The sequence below is a fragment of the Micrasema longulum genome, unplaced genomic scaffold (assembly GCF_059751315.1).
Source record: "Micrasema longulum isolate JH-2025_06_02 unplaced genomic scaffold, ASM5975131v1 h1tg000995l, whole genome shotgun sequence".
In the NCBI taxonomy this organism is placed as follows: Eukaryota; Metazoa; Arthropoda; class Insecta; order Trichoptera; family Brachycentridae; genus Micrasema; species Micrasema longulum.
The window spans coordinates 276,617-301,840 of NW_028278183.1; the positions used below are offsets into that span (position 1 = coordinate 276,617).

A 25,224-nucleotide genomic window follows, 5' to 3' on the forward strand; every position below is an offset into this window, starting at 1 on the left:
TATTTATAAAAGTCATATATTTCGATAATATTAAAAAACAGACGAAATTTATTTACAAAATTAAGTTTTTATTTCAGGTTGGAACCGCTTGACGCATTTCTTCAAGTACCAACTCCAGAGGGTCTGGGGTCTGAAAATAAGATTAAAAAGTATTTATTGTGTGTTTATAATAAAACTTCCTAGAGGTTGAAATGAAAATAATTATGATGCGTCGATACACTTGTATTATTTCTCAAAACATGAATTAGTCGATTTTACAATTTTCGGGTCAACGAATTATTGTTGTGCATCTAATGATCCCATTTCCGACTACATGGCAAACAATTTTTTTAATTTACACCTCGCGCATTTATTTAAAAGTACAAAACATTAACTTTATTGCAAAGACATGATATGTACTTATCTGATTATCACTTTATAAGGAAGATGTACGTTTATTTGTTTGGCTGCCGGATTGAATTGTTTTGTTATTGAATTTGGTAAAAATGTTTTCAGCAACTTCTTAATTTCATGATTCAATCCAGTAAAACGTATTTTTTTTAAATCTGTGTGATTAAATTTTCAATGAAATCAAGATGATCGACTGTTTTTATATATAAAATTTCTAGGGATTTATCGCTCATTGAATGCAAAATAAAGCAAAGAAAACCTAAGCGATATTTTCTTAATAAGATAAAAAAGGTACATAATATAAATTGTAAATGTGGTTGTTAGCTATCTTACTGGGTATGAGCTATTCTGATAGTAAGCAATGTAACAATTATTTCGAAGCAATTTTTTTCATATGCGTTTAATGAATAATAATGTTTACTATTTCCACTTTTGTAAAAAGAAAGATACGAACCTTGTCGTACGCGTGAATCAGTTTCCTTTCTCCTGGCTGGGCGCTCAACAAAGGTCTCGGTTTGATGATCTTCCTTAAGAAGGGGGCCAGCAGGCAGGGCTCCACGTCCTGGGGGTCCTGCGCCCCCAGCGCCCAGCTGGCCAGAAGGCCTACCGTGACCGTAACAGTGGCCCCCACCAGAGTGTACCAAATGTAAGAGATCCGATATAGGAAGAATACTTCACTACTGGTAATGGGAAAAAATATATTATTGAATTTTTAAAACTTGTTCATTTCTCAAATAAAAATAAAAAACTACACTGAATTATTTATTGCTCAAGTATTATATCATATTTCATCATTATCATCATTCCCTTTCCGCACCTAATGATGCATAGGGCACTACATTAGTAAACCAATCGAAGCGTATCTTGATAATTTTTTTTTACATGAAGGTGAGATGATCAGTCTTACGCTTCGAGTACCAGTCCAGGGACTATGAAATATTCTGGTGTGTAAAAACCTTTTAAATAAATATTTCATTTCAACCATGTCGGGAATCGAACATGAGACCTCTCGCATGGTAGGCAAACGCGCTGACCATTACGCCAATTTATTCGGCTTGTCAGTGAAGATCCTTCACTCAAAAAACATATAATTGCGCTAAGTACCTAATACTAAATAATAATAGTAAATATTTCCAACCTTAATTTCCTTATTTTTTTCGTTTTCTTTATAAACTAAAACGGTACTCTAGGAATGTGGGATTTTTTAAATAAGAAAAATATTTTGTACTTTTCAGTTACGATAATTTTTAACATGAATTCATGATGTAAAAATTGAACGCCATTAAAGAGAAACTATTAAGGCTGTAGTCGGGTAAAACGCACGAAAAATGAGGAAACCATACGATTCTACCATTTTAAAACGAACTTTTTTTTTAAATCACGCGATAATAAAAAAAACATGAATAAGAAAAAAACAATAACTTTTGAAGGTATTTCTTTTAAAAAATATGCTTAAATGTTTTATATAAAAAAAATATAATTACTTTTCGAGCCGCAAATTACGCCATTTCAAATTTAGACCAAACTTTGGTATCTCAATTCTCATATAAGGACTAGGTATTCAACTAAAATGTGTCCAAATAATTTAAAAATAATAGTTTGAAAATTCAAATAGCCGAAACAAATCTTATTTTTTTGTTTTTGAAAAAAAATACAAGCATTTACGTCACATATTTTTTTGTGACATTTTTCTTTATTTCTACGTAAAATTATGTCTTCAGTAATACTTAAAAAAAAATTAGTTATTGAAATATTTTATAAAGTCTATATTAGTTACGTAAACCTTGACGAAGAAGCTTGTGCTTTGAAACCGGTTGGCGGAAAAAAAAAACTAGCGGTTAAAAACAAATTTGTTTTATTTATTGAAATATTTTAGATGAATTTTTTATTTATTGAATTGTATTCTCCTTTTTTTAAAGAAGATAATTCTGGTTGTTATATCCAATTTCTAACCATATCTTACTTTAGTTTTTATTAATTTCATACCGGTACTGGTAGGGGTAGCCTAATTTTTATGATTACTAAGGTAATTTTTTAAAAAGTATTACCGAAGACATAATTTTACGTAGAAATAAAGGAAAATGTCACATAAAATTTTGTGATTTAAAATGCTTGTATTACTTTTCAAAAACAAAAAAATAAGATTTTGTTTCGGCCATTTAAATTTTCAATTTATTGTCTTTAAATTGTGTGAGAAAATTTTAGTTCAATACTTAGTCTTTATATGAGAATCGAGATACCAAAGTTTAGTCTAAATTTGAAATGGCGTAATCTGCCGGTCGAAGACAAATTATATTTTAGTTATTTAAAACTTTTAAGTATATTTTTTGTACCTTTAAAAATGATCGTTTTTATCTAATTTATGTTTTTTTTATTATTGCGCGTATTTTTTATTTTATTTTTAATTTTTTTTACTTAATTTAATTTTTTTAATATATTTTATTTAATTTTAAAAAACATTCGTTTTAATAGGGCAAAATCGTCTGATTTCCTTATTTTTCGTGCGTTTTACCCGACTACAGCCTTAAATATCTACCGTTGTGAAAAACATAATTTATTCCATGTCGTTCTTGCTACTAATCGAACAGGGATAGTCGCTGCATAGCCTAGTAGTCGAACGCGCTTACTATCATGTATCATGGTGATGATGCGGAAAGTTATACTATGTTGTATCTGCGGTCAAACGCCTTAAACATTTGATTCTGTAGTACGTATAACATACCGCTTAGATGATTGCCTAAAAACAGGAGATGTGTTTGTTTTCGCAGAATATATCGACAAAATTTCACGTTAATTCTAATTTTGTCATGGAAAATTTCGGTATAGAATTTACCCCTTAATTTGCTTGCTGAATACGGCTTCTGCACATAATACGAACACACGACAATTTAGCAGCTATCTGCTTTCTATTCATTAACTGTAATTCGTAATGTTATTCGACTCGATATTCAGTTATTTTTCAGTTCATTAAGTGATGGATTAAACATCCCGTAAATTAATACTGACTCCAATTGTTGGATAAATAAATATTATAAGAATTCACACTTTGAACTCACTCACTCTTCAGATATCCTTTCAGGGTCAGGAGAGGAATTCGTAGTGAAGTTGTAGTTACAGCCTTCAGTAGTCATCGGTTTCGTGGGAAATTTAATTTTTTCACTAACTATGGCAAATTGCGCACTCAGGCAAACCCACGACATTACACCGAGACCGGATATTCCTCCCAACAGCGCACCCTGTAAGAAATAAAAAACAAACCAACGACATGAGATTAAAATTAAAATGGAAGTGTCGAAACAAATTTAAAAAATCATTTCAAAGTTTATTTATTACTTTAATTACAATTTTTTAATTTACTATCGTTTTAATAACACAGATTTTATAATCAGCAACTGTTAATTCAAACGCACCCACACTTTTTAATACACATGAACATATTCTCACTAACACATCACCAACATTATCACAACTCACAACTGTGCAAACAAATGTTATTTATTTGTTGTTAATTGTTTTTTATTTACTCATTTGTCAACAAACAAAAACTAACCGTTGAAACAAGAAAATTCTCTAACTGGCTCATTGACTGGATTTAATAAAACATATTTTATGTACAACTGTGCATATATTTATGTATATGGATATGAGGTCGTACATTTTTAAATGAACTTAATTCACACTATTGAATTAAATACTTGTTTATGTCTTCGAGTTTCGAGTAAACAGCCTTATAATAGCAATTAACATAATACGCTATTTAAATATGGAAAATAGTTAAAAAACTACACCGTTATCTCTTTTTACGCAGCTTTTTTTACAGGGTTTCAAAATAAGACGGTACATTTTTTTAAACATAAATTTAACAATTCGTAATAGTAATGTCGCCCTCGTAGTTTAGTGGTCAGCGCATCACCAACCATGAAAGAGGTCTCGGGTTTAATTCTCGACATGGTTGACATGAAATATTTATTTAAAAGAGCGTTTTCAGACTAGAGTATTTTATTGTCCCTGGACTGGGATCTGAAGCATAAGACTGATCATCTTACTTTCATGTAACAAAAATGATCAAGATACGCTGCGATTGGTGTACCAATTCAGTGCCCTATGCCCTATGCCCTATGCCCTATGCGTTAGGCGCGGAAAGGGAATGATGATGAATAGTAATATAAATAAAATATAATAATACTTGCTACTCGTTTTCAGAATTCCCTGCATCGCTCTTTTACTTACCTCCTAGGAGTAGAGAGGTGTGCAAAAGGAAAAGTGAAATATCTTTTTTACGATTTTTTCAAGTATTTTGTAGTCTAGTTAATTTAAAAAATTAAATTAAGGTACAATAAATAGTAAATTATGAATCTATCCCGAAATGTTTTTTTTTACAAAGAAACATATCCACCATTTTTCTTCTTTTAGTATGGATTCTTTTTTAGACGGTACTGGGTGGAACGTATAAAATGAGGTTCCGATGTATTTCCTAACATTCGTTTCAGAAGATAATTATAAATAATAGTTTTAATGCAGGTACTATCTTTTTGTATCAGGGAGGAGTTGTAAAATACTATTTTATACTTCCTTTTTCATAACCATTTAAAACATAACTGAAGTAGACAAATATTATAACGTGAATGTATATATATTATTGATGTTTTTGGTTGATATTTCTTGTTGAATACCTGTGGATAAATGACGAAATATGAATGGCGAAATGAATGGCGAAATATGAATGGCAATGAATGGCGAAAGCGCTCGTTGGTCAAAATAATAAAAAAGTCAAACTAAAAAGAAGTTTCATTGATAACTTTATTTATAATTTTATCGTATATATATTACTTAAACGCATACGTGTACAAACCTTAGCACTAACCCAAGGAAGTAAAACACCCATAGTAAACATTCCCAACTGAGGTCCATTAGTGATAGCCTCAAACGTCATTGTAAGTTGAAGTACAGTGCCTAGTTTTTCAACTACAAACACGAGAGCTATAAATAATAAATCACATATAATTAATTAAACAAAAATAGATAATTTCTAACAATGTAATTAAATAAACCAAATTGATTATACCAAGACATAACATGCCCATTAGAACAACGACTGTCTTCATTAAAATATTCGCTTGACGATTGGATATCGGGCGTTTGAAAAAGGGCTTGTAGAAATCTTCCAAAACTACCGCAGACATTGAATTCAAACTCGTGGATAGAGAACTATAAAAAACGAATATATTAAGAAACATTATTTAGTGTGAGTTGTGAATTATAACACGGAAAAGGTTTATTTACCTCAAAGCCGCGCTAAATATCCCAGCGACGAATATTCCTGAAAGTCCCGGAATCTCTCCCAATACATCCATCACGAGTAAAGGTAGCAGTTGATCCTTCGCTCTCGCCAACTAGAATACTACCCACTATAATGCTTGACTGTGCGCGATCAACACTTAGTTAGTAAGAATTGAATGTCGACATTCAAAAATGGAAAAGATTCCCATTTTTAATTGAAACGGTTGAAAATTCGGAATTCAGCAATGAGGAAGTTCAGTGTTTTAAAAAAAAAAATATTTTTTAATATACTACTAAACTAAGAAAATTCTTATTTTTATGTACCGTATTATCAGCGCTATGATTTTTTAAAGTTTTGTATTTCTAAAATAACTCCGCGGGTAATGTCAAAGGTTCTTTTCTGCCAGTTCTCCCAAACCGGATATCCTTCACAGCTCTCATATCATTGATTGGTTCTTATAAACCAGTGACGTCGTCAAAGTAGTGCGTTGTTATTGAAATATTTTTTATTATTTTTTTCGTACATTTTCAAGAAACTTTGCCACACAATTTAATCCTCTAATTTTTACCGCGCGCAAGAAAACACCTTTTGTACTCGTATCCAATTTCCAGTAGGGCTGAAGTTCCTCATTGAAAAGGATGGAATTTCGGAGTTGGGAAATTTATTCAGATATTGACTGCAAGGAGTTGAAACGCTCACCTGCGTAGAGAGTGGATCACAGTCGTGGTACCTGGCATATATGAGTAATCCGCAGTACGCACATAGTCCCACCAGGGATATTATCCCAACCACGAAGATTGCTACAGCCCTGTAGAAATAATAAGTTCACATCATTATTGATTGTACACTTTTAAGATAATTGAATACGTATCATCCAAATCGACACGGCACAGAAAAGTGAGGGTGGTTCGATATTTATTGCAAATAATTTTTTTTATACATTCAGCGGCTACACTCGGCGAAATTAAGTAAAGATTAGTCGACCTCATGGTATACAGGTTTGTGCGTTTGCCTGCTATTAAATAAATAGAATATTTTAATAATAATAACCCACAATAAATTGACATATAAACTAAATAAGAATACATTATGTTGTACACAATAAATGATGAGGAATGTGGGATCAGGTAATGAGTTTGAAAGGATCTAGGAAATATAAGTAATCAACATTTTTCAAAAGTAAAGGAGTTTACGGTTCTAAGTTCTAAGGATATACTATAATAATGTCCCGGGCGGTTTTTAAAAGTGGCCAGGGAAGGTGCATTTTTTATTTGAAGATGTAGCTCATTCATAATGGCATTTCTATTTATTTCAAATACCTAACCCTAAAATTTTAGTAAAAATGCAATCAATGTAGCACACGATTTTGTTTGGAGCCTGCAACCAACTACTACTATACCACGAGGCAGATTTCATATCTATCTAAACAAATCGATATAAAATATGCTTGAGGCTTTTTATAAGTAGGCATCAATTTTCAGTGTAGATTTTTCATGTTTCGATCCAAATACAAGCTTTCGATAGCCGAGCAGGCACAGTTATATTTATATTAAAACTTACTTTAAAACAATATTTCGTTCTTCTTTTTTATATTATATTCAAAATATATAGATAATCCAATTACATAAAATTATAAGTTGTACCTTTTGGCAGATTTTAGAGTGGGTAGAGCCAAGTATCGCTGCATCATGGTCTGATTGACGGCATTAGCCTGGAGCCAATAGACCATTCCTCCTATTACCAGACCCCAAATTGTGTGACGGGTTAAGGGATTAAGATTGAAACTAAAAAAAGATGACATACGTAAATATATTACATGTTATAATACAAAAAGATAAATATTTTTTGCAGAGGTAGAACCAAAAATACAAACCTCCGATACGCAAAATTGTACTAATGCAAGGCGAAATGACAAACGATTGTGCAATTACATTTTCAAGACTTAGCAAAATATTTTAATTTTTGGTCCTGCGCAATGCGGTTAGTGCATTGGGCTATCATTTTGCACGGGAATCCAGTGCGCTAATTAATGCCCGCGAAGAAAGGATATAAAATAATAAATATTAGATCGAGCTGTAGTACACCAACAAGAAATATTAATAAAATTAGCATACTTTAACGGTCACAGAGGAAGTTCACATTTAGTCGCAAATTGTTCACTCGCTGCTTTATCCGGTCACTATCCTAGGTACAAAAAGTTGTCCTAATGAGTCGAACCAACGGTGCAGAGACGAATCTACATATTATACATATGTCCAGAAGTAAAATTTATGTACCAGTTCTTCTGGTAAAATATCCATAATAGTAAAATGTAAAATCACAAAGTTATGGAGTCTGAATCTGAAATATTGAACCTTTCAAATATATTTTATAAATGAAATAATACACTACAATATAACATTACCAAGAAAATTTAAGATTAAAAATATTTCTTCTGTCACTTAAGAAGTTCGTCAAAGCATAAATTAAAAAAATGAAAATAAAACACTATTAAAATCGCGACCGTATAGCTCACGGGTGTAATATAATTAATTTAAAATTACCAACAACCAATGCCGAAGTGTTTAGCTAAAATATTATGTAACTAAATTTACATACTCATGTTTCACTGCTGCACTTAAATGTAATTTCTAAAATATGTAAAAGCCCATTGGGCGTGTAAATTAATAAATAAATAAATAAATAAATAAACTTGTAAAATAAAAACTATGGCAAAGAAATAGGTCAATTGCACCAAAAAATTGTTATGTTTAAATAAAGGGACGCGTTTTCGTCAAAATGTACACAATGAGTTCGAAAGAAGAAATATAAAATAAACCATTTTGACGAAAACGCAACAATTATTTTACATTGTACTTTTTATAACTTGGGGAGCAACTAGCCCAAAGGAAGCTACAAATAATATTGTCAACGTCGCGTCGCTTCGCGCGTCGTGAAGAAATTTCGGTTTGATAATATTACTATGTATTTACTACTTACACGTATATTGACAAACACTGTTTTTAATACCGATTGAAATAAAACAATTAAAAAACTTATGTGTACATAATGTTTACAGCAAAATAATTCCTCTGATAGTACTCGTAAACCCAAAAAAGAAAAGTAATAGTCATGCAGCAAGAACATTTGTATGTCGACATAATTATTCCTTACTCGGGTGATTCTATTCGGCCACTCTCCCAGTTCCTCCTCCACACAACGTCGAACCCTCCTACATCCAGTGTGCCCTTTATTGCAACAAGTATCATGGCTCCAAACATCACGAGGATCTGGATTACATCAGTCCAGACTACAGCTTGCAATCCCCCCTAAAAATGTACGTATCCGAGTATTAATATAATGCAGCAATAATACTGACTAAAATTTATTATATTTTAGATACAGATTACACACAACTGCTCCAAAAATGTTACAATATCAACTAAACACATGGCAAGTGTTTTTATTATACTAAAATTCCAACATTATATTTGTTGGTGCACTTTTGAAATCCAATTGATTATCTGTAAACATAATTTATAACGTAAGAAATAAAATATTTGTATTAAAAGCTTAGCAATACCTGGGCCTCTATTACAATGGGAAGAGTTATCTTCTACCATATATAAAGTAACAGGGGATTTTGTGTACAAAAATGAGTATTAATAAGTGCGTAGGTTTTCACGGTTATTGTTATCAATATGTATCTGTTTTGGGTGGTCCCGAGTATTTTGGATTCGGCTATCATTGCAGGAGCCATCTTCAGGATAAAGTGTATGTTTTTTAGAAGAAAAGATGTCTTCAATTACTAATAATTTGACGAATTAGTATATTTGTTTTAAATTTTTACGTTTCTTTGTTAGTAACCTGTAAACGAACGTGTTTCACAAATCAATTTAAATAAAAATTTAATTTTTCAAACAAAAAAATACATTTTACGTTATAAACAATTGAAGAAAACTCTGTTAACTTCAATGGTCCATTAAGTAAAAGCGAATTTTCTGTATGAAAAACGGAATATTTATTTTAAATATATTTTATTCATGTTTAATCACGGGTCACCGACGATAATACACATTATTGTACAGAAAATGTGACTGTATTTTTATAGACAATTGAAGGTAACTCTGTCAACTTTAATTTTCTGTAAAGTAAAAGCTAAGTTCCCAAATTAAAAATGTAATTTTTACATTATTATTTGTTTGAAATTTCTTTAATTACAGGTCACTGACGAAAATACTTCACACAAATATAAAATTAGATTTTATTTTATAGACAGTAAGTTGAAAATAACTTTGCTAACTTCCCACTGTAATCGGGGCGCAGGTTGGAAGATCAATTATTACGAGTGTGTACTCTTAAAATTTTTCTGTGACCGGGCGGATGAAGGATACAGTTCTAAGTGTAGAAACTGAGAACCCCGAACGAGTGTTTTCGACTCGATGGCCAAAGGTAAAAATCGTGAAAAAGGAAATCAAGTGGAGATAAGTCCACCTCACAGTGTATCTAGTGTTTGCCTATTATGCTCGAGGTCCTAAGTTCGATTTCTGGCAGGGTCGACACAAACACTGATTTTTAATTCACGGATCAAAGGTCCGAGGTTCGAACTCCGCTCTACTACAACTTAATAACCATTTTCTAATAGCGAGGTATTTACAACTTGTTGAAAATGGCCCCAAAAATTAAAATAATTGGGTAATTCATCAGTACGCAAACGCATATTTTTTAAAGGTGGTTCTACGATGCAATATTTAATTATTTTTGGTACCTGATGCGTAAAACTAATCGTCTTATTAGTAGGTAGGCCATGTAACATAAAACATATTCTGTAATTGTAGTACCCATGACGTGGCTTTGGAAATCATCGTAAAAATGGCTACTTGATTTGGGTCCCGAGAACTGTCTTGAGATGGTCACCCCACCATAGCAGTAGACTTGTTTATTTAAAATTATTTTTCGCATTTCATGTTTTGTATTTGTATCCACACAGTGTCTCGATGAATATATGCCATATACGAGTATATTTGTCATTTGTGCGGATGTTGGGCCACAGGGAAATGACAGTAGCTTGTTACTTGACCCAATGTCTGCACAGTAGTTAAAAATGTGAGCTGTACTGGTAATATTATTTTGTTTTTTTTTCTTCTTTTTTTCTTACTATTATTTATGTATTATCTGTGTAGATTTGAGTATGAATATGTATTATTTTATGTAAACTTTTTAGACGGCATAAGTATATATTAAATCGTGTAAATGAATGCGGGTTGCGAATTTTTAACGGGTTGTGCCCAGTGACGTATTCATTTTTAAAAACAAAAGTGTTATGTAAAACGTGAAATAAAAATAAATAATATAAAACAAACATATTTTTATGTTTTTGTCTGTATTATAGATAATATGGTTAATGTAAAACAGAAGATATTATGATCTTAAAGTACAATAGTAATACCCTAAATATGATTCCAAAATGCAGTCAGTCTGGAAAGACTCTGCCCTTAAAATAATATGTACTTATAAGTAAAGTCGTAAATGTTTATACTCACCACAGAAGTATAAAATACGCATACCAAACAGACAATCGGTGTAATGACGTGAATATTTACTCCAGTAACTGCAAAACACAATAAATACACCTATAAGTTGCACGTTTTTATTTTTGAGAAAAAATGTTGAACAAATTTTTCAAAGATTTGCGTAGCAAGTAAAACAATGCGTAATTTTTCATTTTGTTTCAAAATTCCACAAATTTTAAATGAACTTTAAAAATTACAGCAAAAATGTTCTAAAATACAAAAAAAATAAAAAAATATCAACATATGCAAATTGGATCCGTTTTTTTTTACAAATTTGAAAGTGAACTCCAAAAGTAAAGCAAAATGGTAAAAATTAGACGTCATTCGTAAGAAAATTCTCTGCTCTACAAGATATTGTGTTTGTTACATACATGATTTTATTTGATTAAAATCTTTTAAAATGGAAAATCAAGAAGACAATAATGAGCATTTTCGACACCTGTTCGCGTTCAATCGAGGAAATAAAGCTGTCAAAGCTGCTCGCGACATTTGTGCAGTGTACGGTGAAGATTCTATGAATTACAGAACAGCTCGTCGATGGTTTTTGGGGTTCAAAGACGGTTATTTTAACCTGAAAGTTATAGAGCATTCTGGACGACCGGTGGACTTCGATGAGGAACACTTAAATCATATTATTAACGAAGATCCCCCTTCGAACCACCACAAAATTGCCCTAGCAGGTGAATTGCAATCACACGACCGTATACCGACATCGTAAATCAATGGGAAAAGTTCAGAAGTTCAGGGCTTAAATACCGCGAGCAGCTTTATTCCCTCAATTTAACTCGAACAGAAGGAGGTGTCGAAAATGCTCCTTTTCGTCTGCTTGACATTCCATTTTAAAGGCTGCAATGCATTTCAATCAATTTAAAAAAAACAAAAAATACAATATCTCGTGGAGCAAATTTTTTTATTTCGATTGAGGTATAACCGTTACTATTTTGTTTTACTTTTGGTGCTCATTTTGGAAAAAAACAGACACAACATGTTAACACCTACATATATAAATATTTTGTACTAGAACTGGACACAAAATTACACTTTGAGTTCGTAGTAATTTTTAAACATAGAATACCAACCAATTATAATATTGACATGCAATTCAAAACAGTTTTTTTTTTGTTATCTTCCCGTAGATTATGATAGTTATAATTTGCCTCAAAATGATTTACCTTGGTTAAAAGCGAGGGCTGGTACATATATAACGATCGGCAGCCATGCTATCTGTAATTTTAATTATAATGCTTTATTCTCTGTTTGATAAATTATTTTTTATGGATTGGCAATAAATAAAATCGAAAGATTTACCAGAGCGATCGTGAAAAGCGCCGAACCAAAGAGTCGCACACTTCTATCGAATCTTTTCTCCAAATACTGCAAATATTATTCAAAATAGAATTATATGTTTTTTTCCTATCGATACTGCAATATCGAATAACCTGTTTTTTTTAGAATGTGATTTATTATTTATTTGTTTATTTATTTTACAGAAATGAACAGTCAACAGGGATATAATAACATTAAAACGATACGGTATAAAGATAGACCAGCGATGTTTCTAAATAAAAATCATACATATTAAACTGTGGTACCGCAATTAATTCGTTATAGTGACTGAGAGCCGTTAGTTTTAAATTATTGCTTATTTTACTACAAATAATGATAATTTAGTTATATGTTAACAGAAAACTTTTTCGATTCCCTATCGAAAAAAAACAAAAAATAATAAAACGCGGTATTGCGGTATCACTAACGTTATCCTGTTTGAAGTTCTTAATACCAGGGCCCCGATTACAATGGGAAGTTAACATTTATCTTTAATTTTATCTACAAAGTAAAATTAAATTTTATGTATGAAAACAGAATATGCATACATTTTTTTCTTTTAAACATGTTCAATTATAGGTTACCAACAAAGATACATTAAATTTTCATACAAATATACTCATTTTCGTATACAAATATCGGTTTTTCTTTATAAACAGTCGAAGATAACTCTGTTAACTTCCCATTGTAATCGGGGCCCTGGGATGGTATTCCAAACGCTCTCGCGGCCGTATTATCTCGTGTAGGTATTTACATACAAAATACACATAAAATCTGTTTCCTCGTGCCGCGAGAACGGTTCAGAACAGCACCCCTGATCTTGGTTTGTTTCTCTGATTTGTAATATAATGCTAACTAACTACCTCTTCGTTTGTATAGAAGTGGTAGAAAGCATTAATTATTTAAGCAATTTTTTTTTTAACCAAATTAATTATTTTGTAAAACAATATGTACAAATACCGCTTGTTTGTGAGAAAGGTGCGCATGTGTTCAAGTTAGTATTAGAGTGTTATTTAGTTCTTTAGGATTTTTCAAACGATTTATCTACCACAAATAATTCATACGATTACCTCATAATTTGATATAAGTTTCATGTCGTGAAAAACGGGTAAATAAACATTAGCCATCACAACAGACATGGCTATAATTCCTCCAGAAACAAAAATATATTGAGTCCCGTACATGTAAATCTCTGTTGGAGCTCCCAACAGCGTAATTCCGGATATGAAACTAAAAGAAAATCATATTATAAACATTTCATGCAAAATTTTCAAGGTGTTTTCTATTTTGTAGACTGCCATTTTGCTTTTTACGTCAGTTATTAAAAATAATATATATTCGCGCCAAAATCAAGAAACACGGAGAAAAGTTCCAGACAATCCAGACATACCTGGCAACTAGAGACATGGATACCGGAAACACTTTCATATTTCTTCCCCCCATTAAATAATCCTGCTCAGACACCTGCTTCTTGAAAAATCCCCAATAAACGCCGACGATTGCACTCAAAGCCAACATTAACACAAAAACTATATAATCCGCCCAGCCAAATCGTTGCAATTGTTTGCTCATTGTGTGAACTTCGGAGAATTCCATTTTGTTACGAAAATGAAGCTTTTTAATATTTTCACGAAGATTAATGTTTCAAATGGCTTTATTATTTGTTCTATGTCTCTTCCATCCACACAGATGTCGTAGTTAAAACGGACTGACAAATTGCATTGTGATATAAGGGGCCCTTGGCTAATATCGTCCCAAACTCTTTATTAAAAAATTGCTCCCATAATTGTGGCTCAATTTGCCCACCTAGTTTGAACAATGAAGAGTCAGTGATTCAAAACTAATGTCACAATGGCACTGACTCAATCTGACCTCTTTTATGCAACTTATCTGAAATTAAGCTAATGAAGATTTCAATATTTTTTGTGTAATTTTTTGGGACTTGAACTATTTAAAACTGTCATTAATTTTGTTTCTACCTCCTTTTATATTAATTTTGGCTTCCAAAGTAAAAAATACCACCTTCAAAAGATACTTGTATCCTGTAGTATTCACGTATTTATTTAATTGTCATAATTCCTTCATATGCACCTAATGGTGCTTAGAGCACTGTGTCGGTACACCAATCACAGCGTATCTCCTTCTTTTTTTGTTACATTAGTCAAGACGTTATCTCACACTTCAGGTCCAGGGCCCATATTACAACAACAGGTGTATCTTATTTATTTATTCAAATCATAAAGTCTTTTTAATAAACACAAGGTACAAGAAAACAATTTTAAAAAGTAATACCAATTATGGATTTCACATCAATTTATTATGAATACAGAATGAGAAGGGAAAAAAATACAAAACAAATATATTATAAAAATTCTAAAAAAAGTACATTAAAGGAAGAAGACATGGTATAGTTCCAACTCCATTTCCCACCCTCTCTCTCTCTCTCTGCTTACATGAACATTTATATGCATTATTAAAAGTTCACAACCAAGAATAATTCATTAGGTACCGGTAGTAGACATGTAAAAGTTAAAATATAAGCAGGAGATTAATTTAAAATGTCTTTAACAGATCTGATAAAACTATAGTATTAACAGTGTAAAATGTCGATGTCACTAAATATGTCATTATAGATAGTCTGTATTCTTCAAAGAGCGCTATTTTTCAAATGATTAGTCTTAATTAATTATAAAGTAAAATTGTATTTTTTATTTAAAAAATATAACTGTTTTTTTAATAACCTTTATAACTGTTCTTTTTTTAATGTTTGAAGCACTAACTTTGTACAACAATATTAATCAATTTATTAAAATAAAATTAATTTGTCTTTTATGCACCACTATATATTTTTGAATTTATAAACTAACTGGATTGTAATTAACCCCGAAGAAAGCAATGTGTTGCCGAAATTAGTTGGTTTATAAACTCAAAAATAAAGTGGTGCCTAAAAGACAAAGTAATTTTATTTTTACCTATTAATTGGTTTATACTTTCGTATATTTTTTTTATCAAACCGATTTCTTTATAAATTGATTTTCAGGTCATTGGTTTGTTAAATAGGCCACAAATCAGAAATGGAAAACACAGTAAACTCTATTTTGTGTGACAAATGATGGCATGAAAGTACAACAATTTGATGTTTTAATCCAATATAAAATTGTCTTTTGTAATGCCTATGCCTAAATCTAAAAACTTGACTTTGTAAACATTCCATTTTAAATCCAATTTTCTCATTCAAATAATATTATCAAATAAAAAAATTGTTAAGCTTCTTTTAGCAGGTATATTTTCACAAATAATACATAAAACAGTTTTTCTTTTGATTGAATAGCCTAAGATGGACGGCTGTTTGATAATTTTTTTTTTGAGAAATTTTAGATTAGAATCGATTCTATAGAATTTCAATAAAAAAAAAAACACGTTGATAAACTATAACAAAGAGAATAATATAAGAAAAAAGTAATCATTTAATCCTGGTCCATATCTAAGAAGAAAAAAAAAAGAGGTGTTTAAAATTACCTAGGAAGTGGGGCAATTAGGAATAGGGAAATATCACATACTACGAATACCGATAAACATAAATGAAATGGATTTGGAAAAATTATTTGTACTTTCAAAATCAATATAGATATTGTGGAGAAATATTTTCATGAATAAATATAAAAAAATGTGTCTCTAGAAAAACGCGACATGTTTGGCATTGATAGTTGTGACAATGACGTCAAGATTTGTGACAATTTTCTAAGCAAACTTGAATGGTCAGGAACAAATAAACATGAATCGTGACATATTGGAGGCGTGGCCAATGGAATTACCGTTTTTGCGGGAATTCAAAATTTAAAAATATTTTTTATGCTGCTAATAAGTAACAAAACTTATTTTTTTTACTGAACAGTATTTTATACACCTTTATTACTTTAAAAAAGTTTAAAAAAAGCGATATTTCACTATTGGATTTTTGTTAGACCGCTTAAATTTAATTAATTGTGGATCCATTCAATCACTTTAATCTTAGATAATAAATAGAGATTTCATACTCCAATTGAGATGGAGTAGTAATACACTCTCATTTATCTGCCCACACCCACTTATACACAGTTCAGTGCTCCAGTGTATTTCGGTCATTTTATTTCTTGAAAAATAAGGTAAGGTGATTCAGGTGAAAGTCCAAGAAAAATAAAGTATTTCAGTGTAGAACTATTCTTAAAACATTTGGTGTCCGCTTTGCCATGATGGGCGAACGCACCAACCACTGAACTACGAGGAGGACTTACTTATCTGCACTCGCCCGGTTCCAGTTCCATTTTAAACACGTCATTATAATTTTCCAAATTAAAACCCAAATAGACAGTTCAACAAAAAGATATTCCGTAACATATGTAGTTATTATTTTTTTGTGTCAATATTATGAAACAACAGTCTTCTTTTCCATGTTTTAAAAATCGATTTGATATTTCACTTCTTTCACTTAAGTGATTTTATTTCTGTTTGAGTATTTTCCAGGCTGCTTTTCTGAAGAGCTGCTGTTAATTTTTCTCGCAATACACGATTGTCCTTTTGTAAAGTAAAGATTATCTCTTCTAATATACTAATTTGCACGTTTAATTCAACAATGTTTTTATCTTTCCTGAAAAAAAAACAGAAATCTAGAATAAACATTTTTATACAAATTGGGAGGTATTGTTATTTTTCATATAAGTACATATGTACATACATAATATGCATAGCACAGAAATAATTTATATAACCCCATTCACTTTGCTACCATTTTTTTAAATCACTTCAATGAATTATTTAGGTGAAAATTTTTTTAGACGCGTATTTGTCTACCTAATGTTATATTTATTAAAAAATGTATATCCTACATATTGAGTAAATTTATCAATATTTTGCTCTAGAAAAATTGTGGTTCCGATACCAATCAGAAATCAAGTATTTGAGTGATTTGGTTTCAAGTGGTGAAGTAACTAACTAACTATCACGCTGTCGCATCGTAAAGGTAGGCTGAGGATAAAATCCCATTAATATTATATCTTTAAATGCATGCTTCATTTCTACAATTAATATTCATGCATGCCACCCACCTATTAGTACACACTATAGGTCGATAATGCATGCACACCAATTATTCTTATTAATTTGAAAACCAGTTAATATATTTTACTGTCGAAATATTCTGACAGTAGTTCAACACAATACACCTTTACAAAGAGTTCAAAATTTAGACAATGCCTCAAATATCAATATTCTTAATGTCTCTACATAAATATAAAACTGAAATCACCATTTTTTATGGCAAAAAGATGTAAACAATTTCAGTCGATCGGGTAAGTAAAGTTACCTATTACAGTAAAAATGTGGAAATTAAAACAACAATAATTCGAAATTCATATTTTTGGGGCAATTCTTAGTTTAAATGAATTTTCACAATAAACTGTATTGTTACTTCGTAAAAACGTGTATTCTGTAAAGTTCTCAGCAGAAAAGTTTAAATGAAATCTTATCATTTGAAATTTTCGGTTGGCACATAATTCAAATTTCATTTCGATGTTCTATTTTAACTAAAGAATGCAGCGAGCAAAACGTGCAGACAATTCCGAACTTAAAAATGCCGTTATTTGGGACTTACTATCTAATGTTTTTCTCTTGTTATAACAAAATTTAATAACATCAATTGCAAATGGTAGAAATGCCATAAATAAATTATTGCCATATTATGATGATAATACAGATTATTTATAACTTGTGTATTGAAAATCAACTTATGTGTCGTTTTAAGTTATTATATTCATAATTACCTCTTTAAGATTTCATCATTTTCTAATGAAGAAATGGGAAGCTTATTTGACAATTTGTCAATTGTTTGATCATTTTCTCTGTAAAATAAGAGAAGAAAGTATGAAATTAATCAGTGTGAAGGTGTATAGCAATTAATATTAATATGGAATTAAAAATATAAATATAGTATGGAGTAACTACATTAATATAAAAATATATATATACTATTTATGTATTACCTTTGCATTTTTTGTTGGGTTTATTAAAAGTAGAAAAAAAAGTTAAATACCGTCCTTGGCACTTTTCATGCAATATATAAATTATTTTTTTACAGACTTTTATTTATTCAACTTCTTGACAAGTCTTATAAAAAAAAATAGTGATTGCTAACATGCCATTTTAACTTAATTATAATATATCATCTTTAATATTCAATCTATAATCTTTCTAAATGCACTTTTAAAACTCTTATGCATTTAGTATTTGTACACATCTCCAGAAACTAATTTTGTATAAAAGTCAAGTATCACTTGTACATATCATAACATTATACAAATAACAATATATTTTTGTGTTGTTTTTGCACCACAACGGGCCAAGAGGCCTAATTACGGAGATAAATCACAGGATTCAACAACTGGGTTCGAGAAAAGATTTTTAATGACTTAAGAATTCAACACGAATTACTTCAAATGTAAATTTAAAAAGCTTAAGATGAGTTTATAAGTATGCGAAGTCTAAATCCAAGACTACATACACAAAATACAATGTGCCAATTATTACACTAGAAGCCAGGATTCAGTAATCGCGTATGTTTACTGATAGTAAAATTTTTCTAATATTTTATTCAACAAGAAATAAACATTGAAAACATTACCGAGATATTCTTCCTTTAAGTTTTTTTTTTCTTTTTGATATTTTTTGTTCATTTGGCAAGTTTAGAGTGGGAATAGCATCTGGTTTTAAATTGCGGAAAGTACTTGAAGAATAATTTAAAAGCCGCTGCTGTAGTGAAACCATTATGCTGGATTCATCAAAATGAATGGAGCAGATTGCAGCTGAAAGCAAAACACATTTGTGCACATATATAATTATTATCTCAACTTTAATTAACTTTAGTTGTTAGAGCACAAATCTATCACAAATCACAAAGCTTGGACCAATGTTGTAAATCGCAATATTACAAGAGAGATATTCTCCTTCCGTTTTGTGGCGTTATAATGAGCTGTTCGACATGTTTGTAACTAATATTATTTTTTTTAAAAACATTACCAGATATGGGTGTATGTAAAATGAAACAAAACACTTTTTTAAATTGACATTGACCCTCTACAAAGTTACGTCTACGTTGGCAAGAATAACATAAAATCTGATACTGGCCCTCCAAGCCACAGAAATATAATACTCACCAAATTTAATGTTAATAGGTTTTTTTCGCCCACAGGCAAGAATCCAATTTTGAGCTAAGCTATCGTCTTTGGGAAATGAGTAATATTTAATATTTGTGCCCTTTGTTTTTGAATTATAGTTTCGACAACTAATAACGGCGCAGGTTGGCATTGCTAAAAGAAACACCGTTTCTCAACGAGAAGACAACAAAAATGACTGACAATACTGACATCAAGTTGTATCAAACGACGTCATCATTAGTGGTAGTTAGAGTATATCATTATTTACTTTATGAACTGCGTTTTGATTACAACATAGGAATTATATAAATATTATCAGGCAAAGTTAGTGTCCCTCAGTTTTAAATTTTTAATTTGTTATGATTTTATACTTGGACATGTCAGCTGTCAATGTCAAAATAATTTTATTGTTTATGGTACCATCCATAAACTATGAATGGTTTTTTAAAACATAGACGCGCGCACAGGCGAGTGAAAAGCAGTACCAATACAACGAAAACGTTAAAAATCGAAAATGACAGTTGACGTCTGACATGTGCAAACGCTGTGTATATTTCTTCGTTTTATAAACAAATCATTTTGGCGGTATCATAAAATCATAAAAATGAGCATCCTTTTAAGTGACGCAGAAAAAATGTTTATCATTCATGGTGTACAGGTAAACGCTTAATATATTTAACACTATATATCTATTGTTATAACATTTTTACTATATTTTCTAACCTCTATTTTTTAGGATGATTATCGTTCCGATGGACGAGCTAGGATTGATTACAGGCCAATGGAACTAGAGACAGACATAGTGAACTGTGCCAGTGGATCAGCCAGATTACGACTAGCTAATACGGATATTCTTGTAGGAGTTAAAGCAGAAATCGATGTCCCCACACTCGACAAACGGGACCAAGGAAAGATAGAATTTTTCGTGGACTGGTATTAAAAATGGTTTATTAATAATTGTTTTGCTATTTCGCCATGTAATACTATTTCAACATTTGTACTATAGCCATTGCAAGAAATGCGTAAAATAAGTTTTTAAAATTAGGTTTTTATTTTACATTATCACTTAAATACCTGTAAATAATTTATGAAAAATCATTTTTTGTCCCGCCAAATCTTCAAATGCAAGTAGCTAATAATTATTATGTCAGCAATTTAATGGCTCTCCAAACCGCTATCTGCTAATTTTATATATAGTACCTTTGTTTTAGTTCGGCTAACGCAACCCCCGAGTTTGAAGGAAGAGGGGGAGAGCAACTAGGAACATTGATATCTAATAGTCTGTTAAGGGCATATGAATCACCACAAGCATTTGATTTAAAACAATTATGTATTTTACCCGAAAAACAATGCTGGAAATTATTTGTTGATGTATTGGTGAGTGAAATTGATATTTTAAAAATATAACAATATTAAAAAATAATTATTTATCCCACTAATAACCGACATTGTTGATCAGCTTTGAATTTATTTTAAATTCAAAATCGTTCTAGCTTTACTTGGTAAGTAGTGAACCGGGTTGTGGTCCTGTGGCAAATCAAAATGGATAGTTTATCAGTTTTTTTTTCAATTTTAAACAATTTCGAAGTCCCGCGACCATCTCAATGCGATTCAAGTGATTTTAAATTATTTGTTTAAATAATATCTGAAATGTTATATGTTTGTATGTGTTTTAATTAATTGTGATAAAAAAAGAAACATGAATAAACTATAGAATTCGTTTTTAACTTCTCTTCTTTCTAGTTTTGATTTCTTTTTCTAACGGTTTTCTCCATGTTCTCGATTACACTGACAGTAGTCTCGATTTGACTTTGACATTTGTTTGTGTTGTTATAAAAGTTACTGTGCACGCGCACATATCAGTGTTGACTGTTTAAAAAAGTAAGCATGAAATAACCTGTGAATTGGTATTCTAGGTAATAAATATTTTTATAAGTAAGCTTTTTTTTATATCGATTATAAATAGTTAAACCAGGTATAGTTATTTCTTAATATAAACCTGGTATAAGGAAATCTAATAAGTATGGCCTTTAGTCAAATTATGGGACCTGCCATATAAAATAGTATATTGGGATCATGCTTTTATTTTTAATTTATCTGATTTGAAAGTTTACCCTTCTTTTAGTACTAGCGTATCCCCCATTAAAAATACAGTCTTCAGAGGTTACTAACATAAACTTGACATTGTATAACTTTTCAGAGTTGAAAGCTTATCCCTCTTTTAACAGGTGTATCCCCTATCAAAAAAAAATCTCCAGGGTTACTAACATCAATTTTACATTATATAATTTTTCTACTCTGTTTTTAGGCAAGGTGTACAAGAAGCATTAAAATAATTAGACCCAATAAAATAAAATGATTTAAAATTTTATATTTATAGATTCTAGAATGCGGCGGAAATCTATTTGATGCAGTATCATTAGCGGTTAAAGCTGCACTTTTTAATACTAGAATACCACGCGTAGAAGCAGCGGTTATTGATGGAGGCTCCATTGACCTTAAATTATCTGATGATTTATTCAACTCTGTAAGGTTAAACGTTGGAACAGCTCCATTACTCGTAAGACATTTTTTAATGTGTATTGTATTTCCAAAATATTGTATCAAACTTGTTACAGTTGAATTGTGAACTTTAATTTTGCTGTAAACATATTCATATTTTGACTTAAAAAAATGGATTGCCTGCGTGCATCATATCAAAGTGATATAATTGAAGTCCTTGTGGAATCATCAGAAAGATTGTAGTAACATATGAAGTAAAAATCGAAGCAGGTTATATTAATATTGCTTTATTTATCTAATCCACAAATTCTATTAAATTAATTAAATTTTTCCTTAATTTCATTTACACAAGAAAACACAAGAAAACACATGAATGGCTGGTATTAATTACAGTTATGTTATCTATTGCAGGTCACACTTTGCAGAATTGGTAAAAATTGTGTTGTTGATCCCAGCGCTGAAGAAGAGAAATGTAGTCCCGTTTCTCTTGTCGTCGGAATAACCGGGAATCCAATGTCCTATAGAGGGAACTCAGATTCTTCTGCCGGAAAAATTACCACTGTCATGACTCATGGAGGCGGATCTTTACATTCTTCATCCCTAACACGAGAATTGAAGGAAGGATTGTAAGTTGTAACTAAATGTTGATAAATACAACAATAAATACAACACTAAACATGTTGATTGGACGTCCCCAGGCCTTTAATGGGGGTCTGATATTGTCTATTATTTATTGATTAAAAATAATACGGGGTATTTGAATGAATATTTATTCGTTTTTTGTTACATGTCCATCCATATGACATGGGTTAATTGACTGATGAGTCTAAGTATCAGCAATACTGAACTATATTATGCCATATTGTTGTAATATTCATTTAGAAACGGCAATATAAAAAACAATTGTTATATTCACTAGAATTCAATATACATATAGAAGTTACTTAAATATTGGTATTATTATATATATCCTGTATGTAAATTATATTTTAGGTCAGCTGGGTTGACTCTCGATCAAGCACTTAGTAAGTCTTTATATGAAGAGGAAAGTGCCAGTGATAAAAAGAAAGCACCATATGGATTTTTGAAGTGAATTTAATATGTATGCAGTAATCAAACATAGCTGCATTTAATCTAATATAAATAAAGCTGTTTTATTAAGTATTGAATTTATTTGTATATTTATTTCAAGTATAGCCTTAATGAATATACTTGCGAGGCTCATGAAAACTGCAACTAAACACCAAACAACTTTCTATGATTGAGAATTATGATTCAGGTACATATTTTGTGTTAGTTCATTTGCTATGAATAGAATGACTACATATTGTGTTTATGCAAATAAATATTGTGAATACAAAACAAAAACAATGAAAAACTCTGCCTTTTAAAGACTCGATGAATAATGTATGTATGTAATATGAGGGCGGTTCAATAAGAACCCGTTAGAAATGCAAAGGTAATTTTTTTTTAAAAACAAATGATTTGTTTTTCAACATAGTCCCCTTTTAGAGTTATGCACTTTTCCCAACATTCCTGCAATTTTTTTAGACCCCCAAAGAATAGGTATTGTCGAACTGTGCAAAATACGCCTTTGTTTCGATGATGACCTCCTCATTTGAGCAATTTTTTTTTCCTGGGAGCTATTTGTTCATGTCCGGGAATAAGAAAAAATCAAAAGGGGGGTTGCCGCAGAAATTCATAATGCAATTCACGCATTTGGCGGGACAGTTACGGATGAATGTGCTGATGCGTTGTCATGGTGAAATAGCAGTTCTTAATTTGCAAAATAGGGCTGTGTTTCCTTCCAATAACTCGGTGTAGTATTGCCCAGTGATTTTTTTCCTTTTTAAAAAAAATATTGACATAATTTTTCCGGCCAAATGAATTGTCTTGGCTTACTTTGGAGCAGATTCACCGGAAGCAACCCATTATTTCAATTGTTGCTTAGTTTCCAGTGTATAATGATGAATTCAGGTCTCATTGACGGTGATAACTTGATGCAAAAGGTCCTTCAGATTGTTCTTAAATTGCTTCAAATGCAGCTTCAAAGTTGAAAGCCGCATCCACCGTAAGCATTCGCGGCACCCATCGGGCTGACAACTTTTTCATCACCAACTTATGTAAGATATTAATTGCCGTTTCCATCGACACACCTATGGCGTCTTCTCCTCTGCGCACTTTCGTTTGACAATCAGTGAAAATTATGTCTTGGACTTTTTCAATGATTTCCTCGGTAATCCCTTCTCCGGGATTCTCATCAAAAACAGATGTTTGTCCACGTTTAAATTCATTGAACCAATATCTACCCATTATCATTAATGGCGAAGGGTCCCCATAAACAACATCCAATTTTGCTTTTATTTCCTCACACGTTTTCCCATCAAATGCAAAAAGCGAATCATTTAACTGCACTTCCTCCATTTTGGCAAAGACCACGTTGCGCTGATTTCTCGTCCATATTTCTTCAATTCTTCCATTTGTTGATTTTAGTGAAGTTAAAGAGCTGAAACCTTTGTTGTTGTGAAGAGATTCATCTGATTAAATAATTTTACATACTAGGCAACGCCTGGAATCAATTTTCCAATTTTGAAACGTCTACTTGGACCAGTTGGTTTTATTACGGTATTTTGAGTTTGTCCAAATGTTTGTAGACAAAAGACTAGATTTCACCCCCTAGGGAGTCATTAAGATTAACAAATTTCATCTGGAATGGAGAACATTTTAGAGAAGGGATTATGGAAGTCTAGGCATTTACAGAGCTTATGACATGTCATTTGCTGGTTTAAGTGCTAGTTAGTTATTTTTTTGTATAAAAAACGTTTGATGTAATGAGATAGTTCAGTGCTATGGGATATAACACAGTATAAATTAAAGCATTTAATTGTATAGTGAAGTTCCTCAAAATATATGAAAAAATTAATAAAAATAAACTACTTTGAAACGTCACAGGTTCATGTGAACATGTGTTAATAATAAACAACCA

General features: G+C 31.1%; 2 protein-coding genes and 1 long non-coding RNA gene across 4 annotated transcripts; 1 reads left to right on the forward strand and 2 right to left on the reverse strand.

The window, feature by feature from the left end:
• On the reverse strand, window positions 1-14,259 carry LOC148277687 (sodium-coupled monocarboxylate transporter 1-like). 2 transcript variants are annotated; one of them, XR_015823387.1, is made up of 14 exons: window positions 13,940-14,243; window positions 13,620-13,779; window positions 12,532-12,597; window positions 12,396-12,447; window positions 11,194-11,261; window positions 8,825-8,979; window positions 7,315-7,455; window positions 6,371-6,479; window positions 5,674-5,783; window positions 5,456-5,598; window positions 5,243-5,370; window positions 3,447-3,626; window positions 845-1,070; window positions 1-130 (listed from the first exon to the last, which is right to left on the reverse strand). XR_015823387.1 is itself a non-coding variant. In XM_088232554.1 (14 exons), exons 1-14 carry the CDS (start codon window positions 14,143-14,145, stop codon window positions 74-76), a joined length of 1,797 nt encoding a protein of 598 aa, XP_088088680.1. In that variant the 5' UTR covers window positions 14,146-14,259; the 3' UTR covers window positions 1-73. The 2 variants fall into 2 exon arrangements, 1 of the variants encoding a protein (XP_088088680.1); XM_088232554.1 differs by having other exon boundaries at window positions 3,451-3,626; window positions 13,940-14,259.
• A 1,556-nt stretch (window positions 14,260-15,815) lies between these two features.
• On the reverse strand, window positions 15,816-20,174 carry LOC148277688 (uncharacterized). Its single transcript, XR_015823388.1, has 4 exons — window positions 19,737-20,174; window positions 19,205-19,385; window positions 18,348-18,425; window positions 15,816-17,176 (listed from the first exon to the last, which is right to left on the reverse strand). It is a non-coding gene; the product is annotated as an uncharacterized LOC148277688 (long non-coding RNA).
• An 81-nt stretch (window positions 20,175-20,255) lies between these two features.
• Rrp42 (exosome complex component Rrp42) lies at window positions 20,256-23,407 on the forward strand. The gene is made up of 6 exons (XM_088232562.1): window positions 20,256-20,394; window positions 20,473-20,669; window positions 20,948-21,113; window positions 22,117-22,296; window positions 22,650-22,864; window positions 23,232-23,407. Exons 1-6 carry the CDS (start codon window positions 20,341-20,343, stop codon window positions 23,329-23,331), a joined length of 912 nt encoding a protein of 303 aa, XP_088088688.1. The 5' UTR covers window positions 20,256-20,340; the 3' UTR covers window positions 23,332-23,407.
• The last annotated feature ends 1,817 nt before the right edge of the window (window positions 23,408-25,224 follow it).

Excerpts from the sequence above, each read along its gene's own strand:
- LOC148277687 (XM_088232554.1), bottom strand. The coding sequence starts at position 14,145 with ATGGAATTCTCCGAAGTTCACACAATGAGCAAACAATTGCAACGATTT. Across the intron at positions 7,456-8,824 it reads GGCCGAATAGAATCACCCGA|TTTCAATCTTAATCCCTTAA; the intron begins GTAAGGAATAAT and ends ATCTTTTTTTAG. Across the intron at positions 5,371-5,455 it reads AATGGGCATGTTATGTCTTG|CTCTCGTGTTTGTAGTTGAA; the intron begins GTATAATCAATT and ends TATTATTTATAG.
- Rrp42 (XM_088232562.1), top strand. The coding sequence starts at position 20,341 with ATGAGCATCCTTTTAAGTGACGCAGAAAAAATGTTTATCATTCATGGT. Across the intron at positions 20,395-20,472 it reads TTATCATTCATGGTGTACAG|GATGATTATCGTTCCGATGG; the intron begins GTAAACGCTTAA and ends TCTATTTTTTAG. Across the intron at positions 20,670-20,947 it reads ATAGAATTTTTCGTGGACTG|TTCGGCTAACGCAACCCCCG; the intron begins GTATTAAAAATG and ends CCTTTGTTTTAG.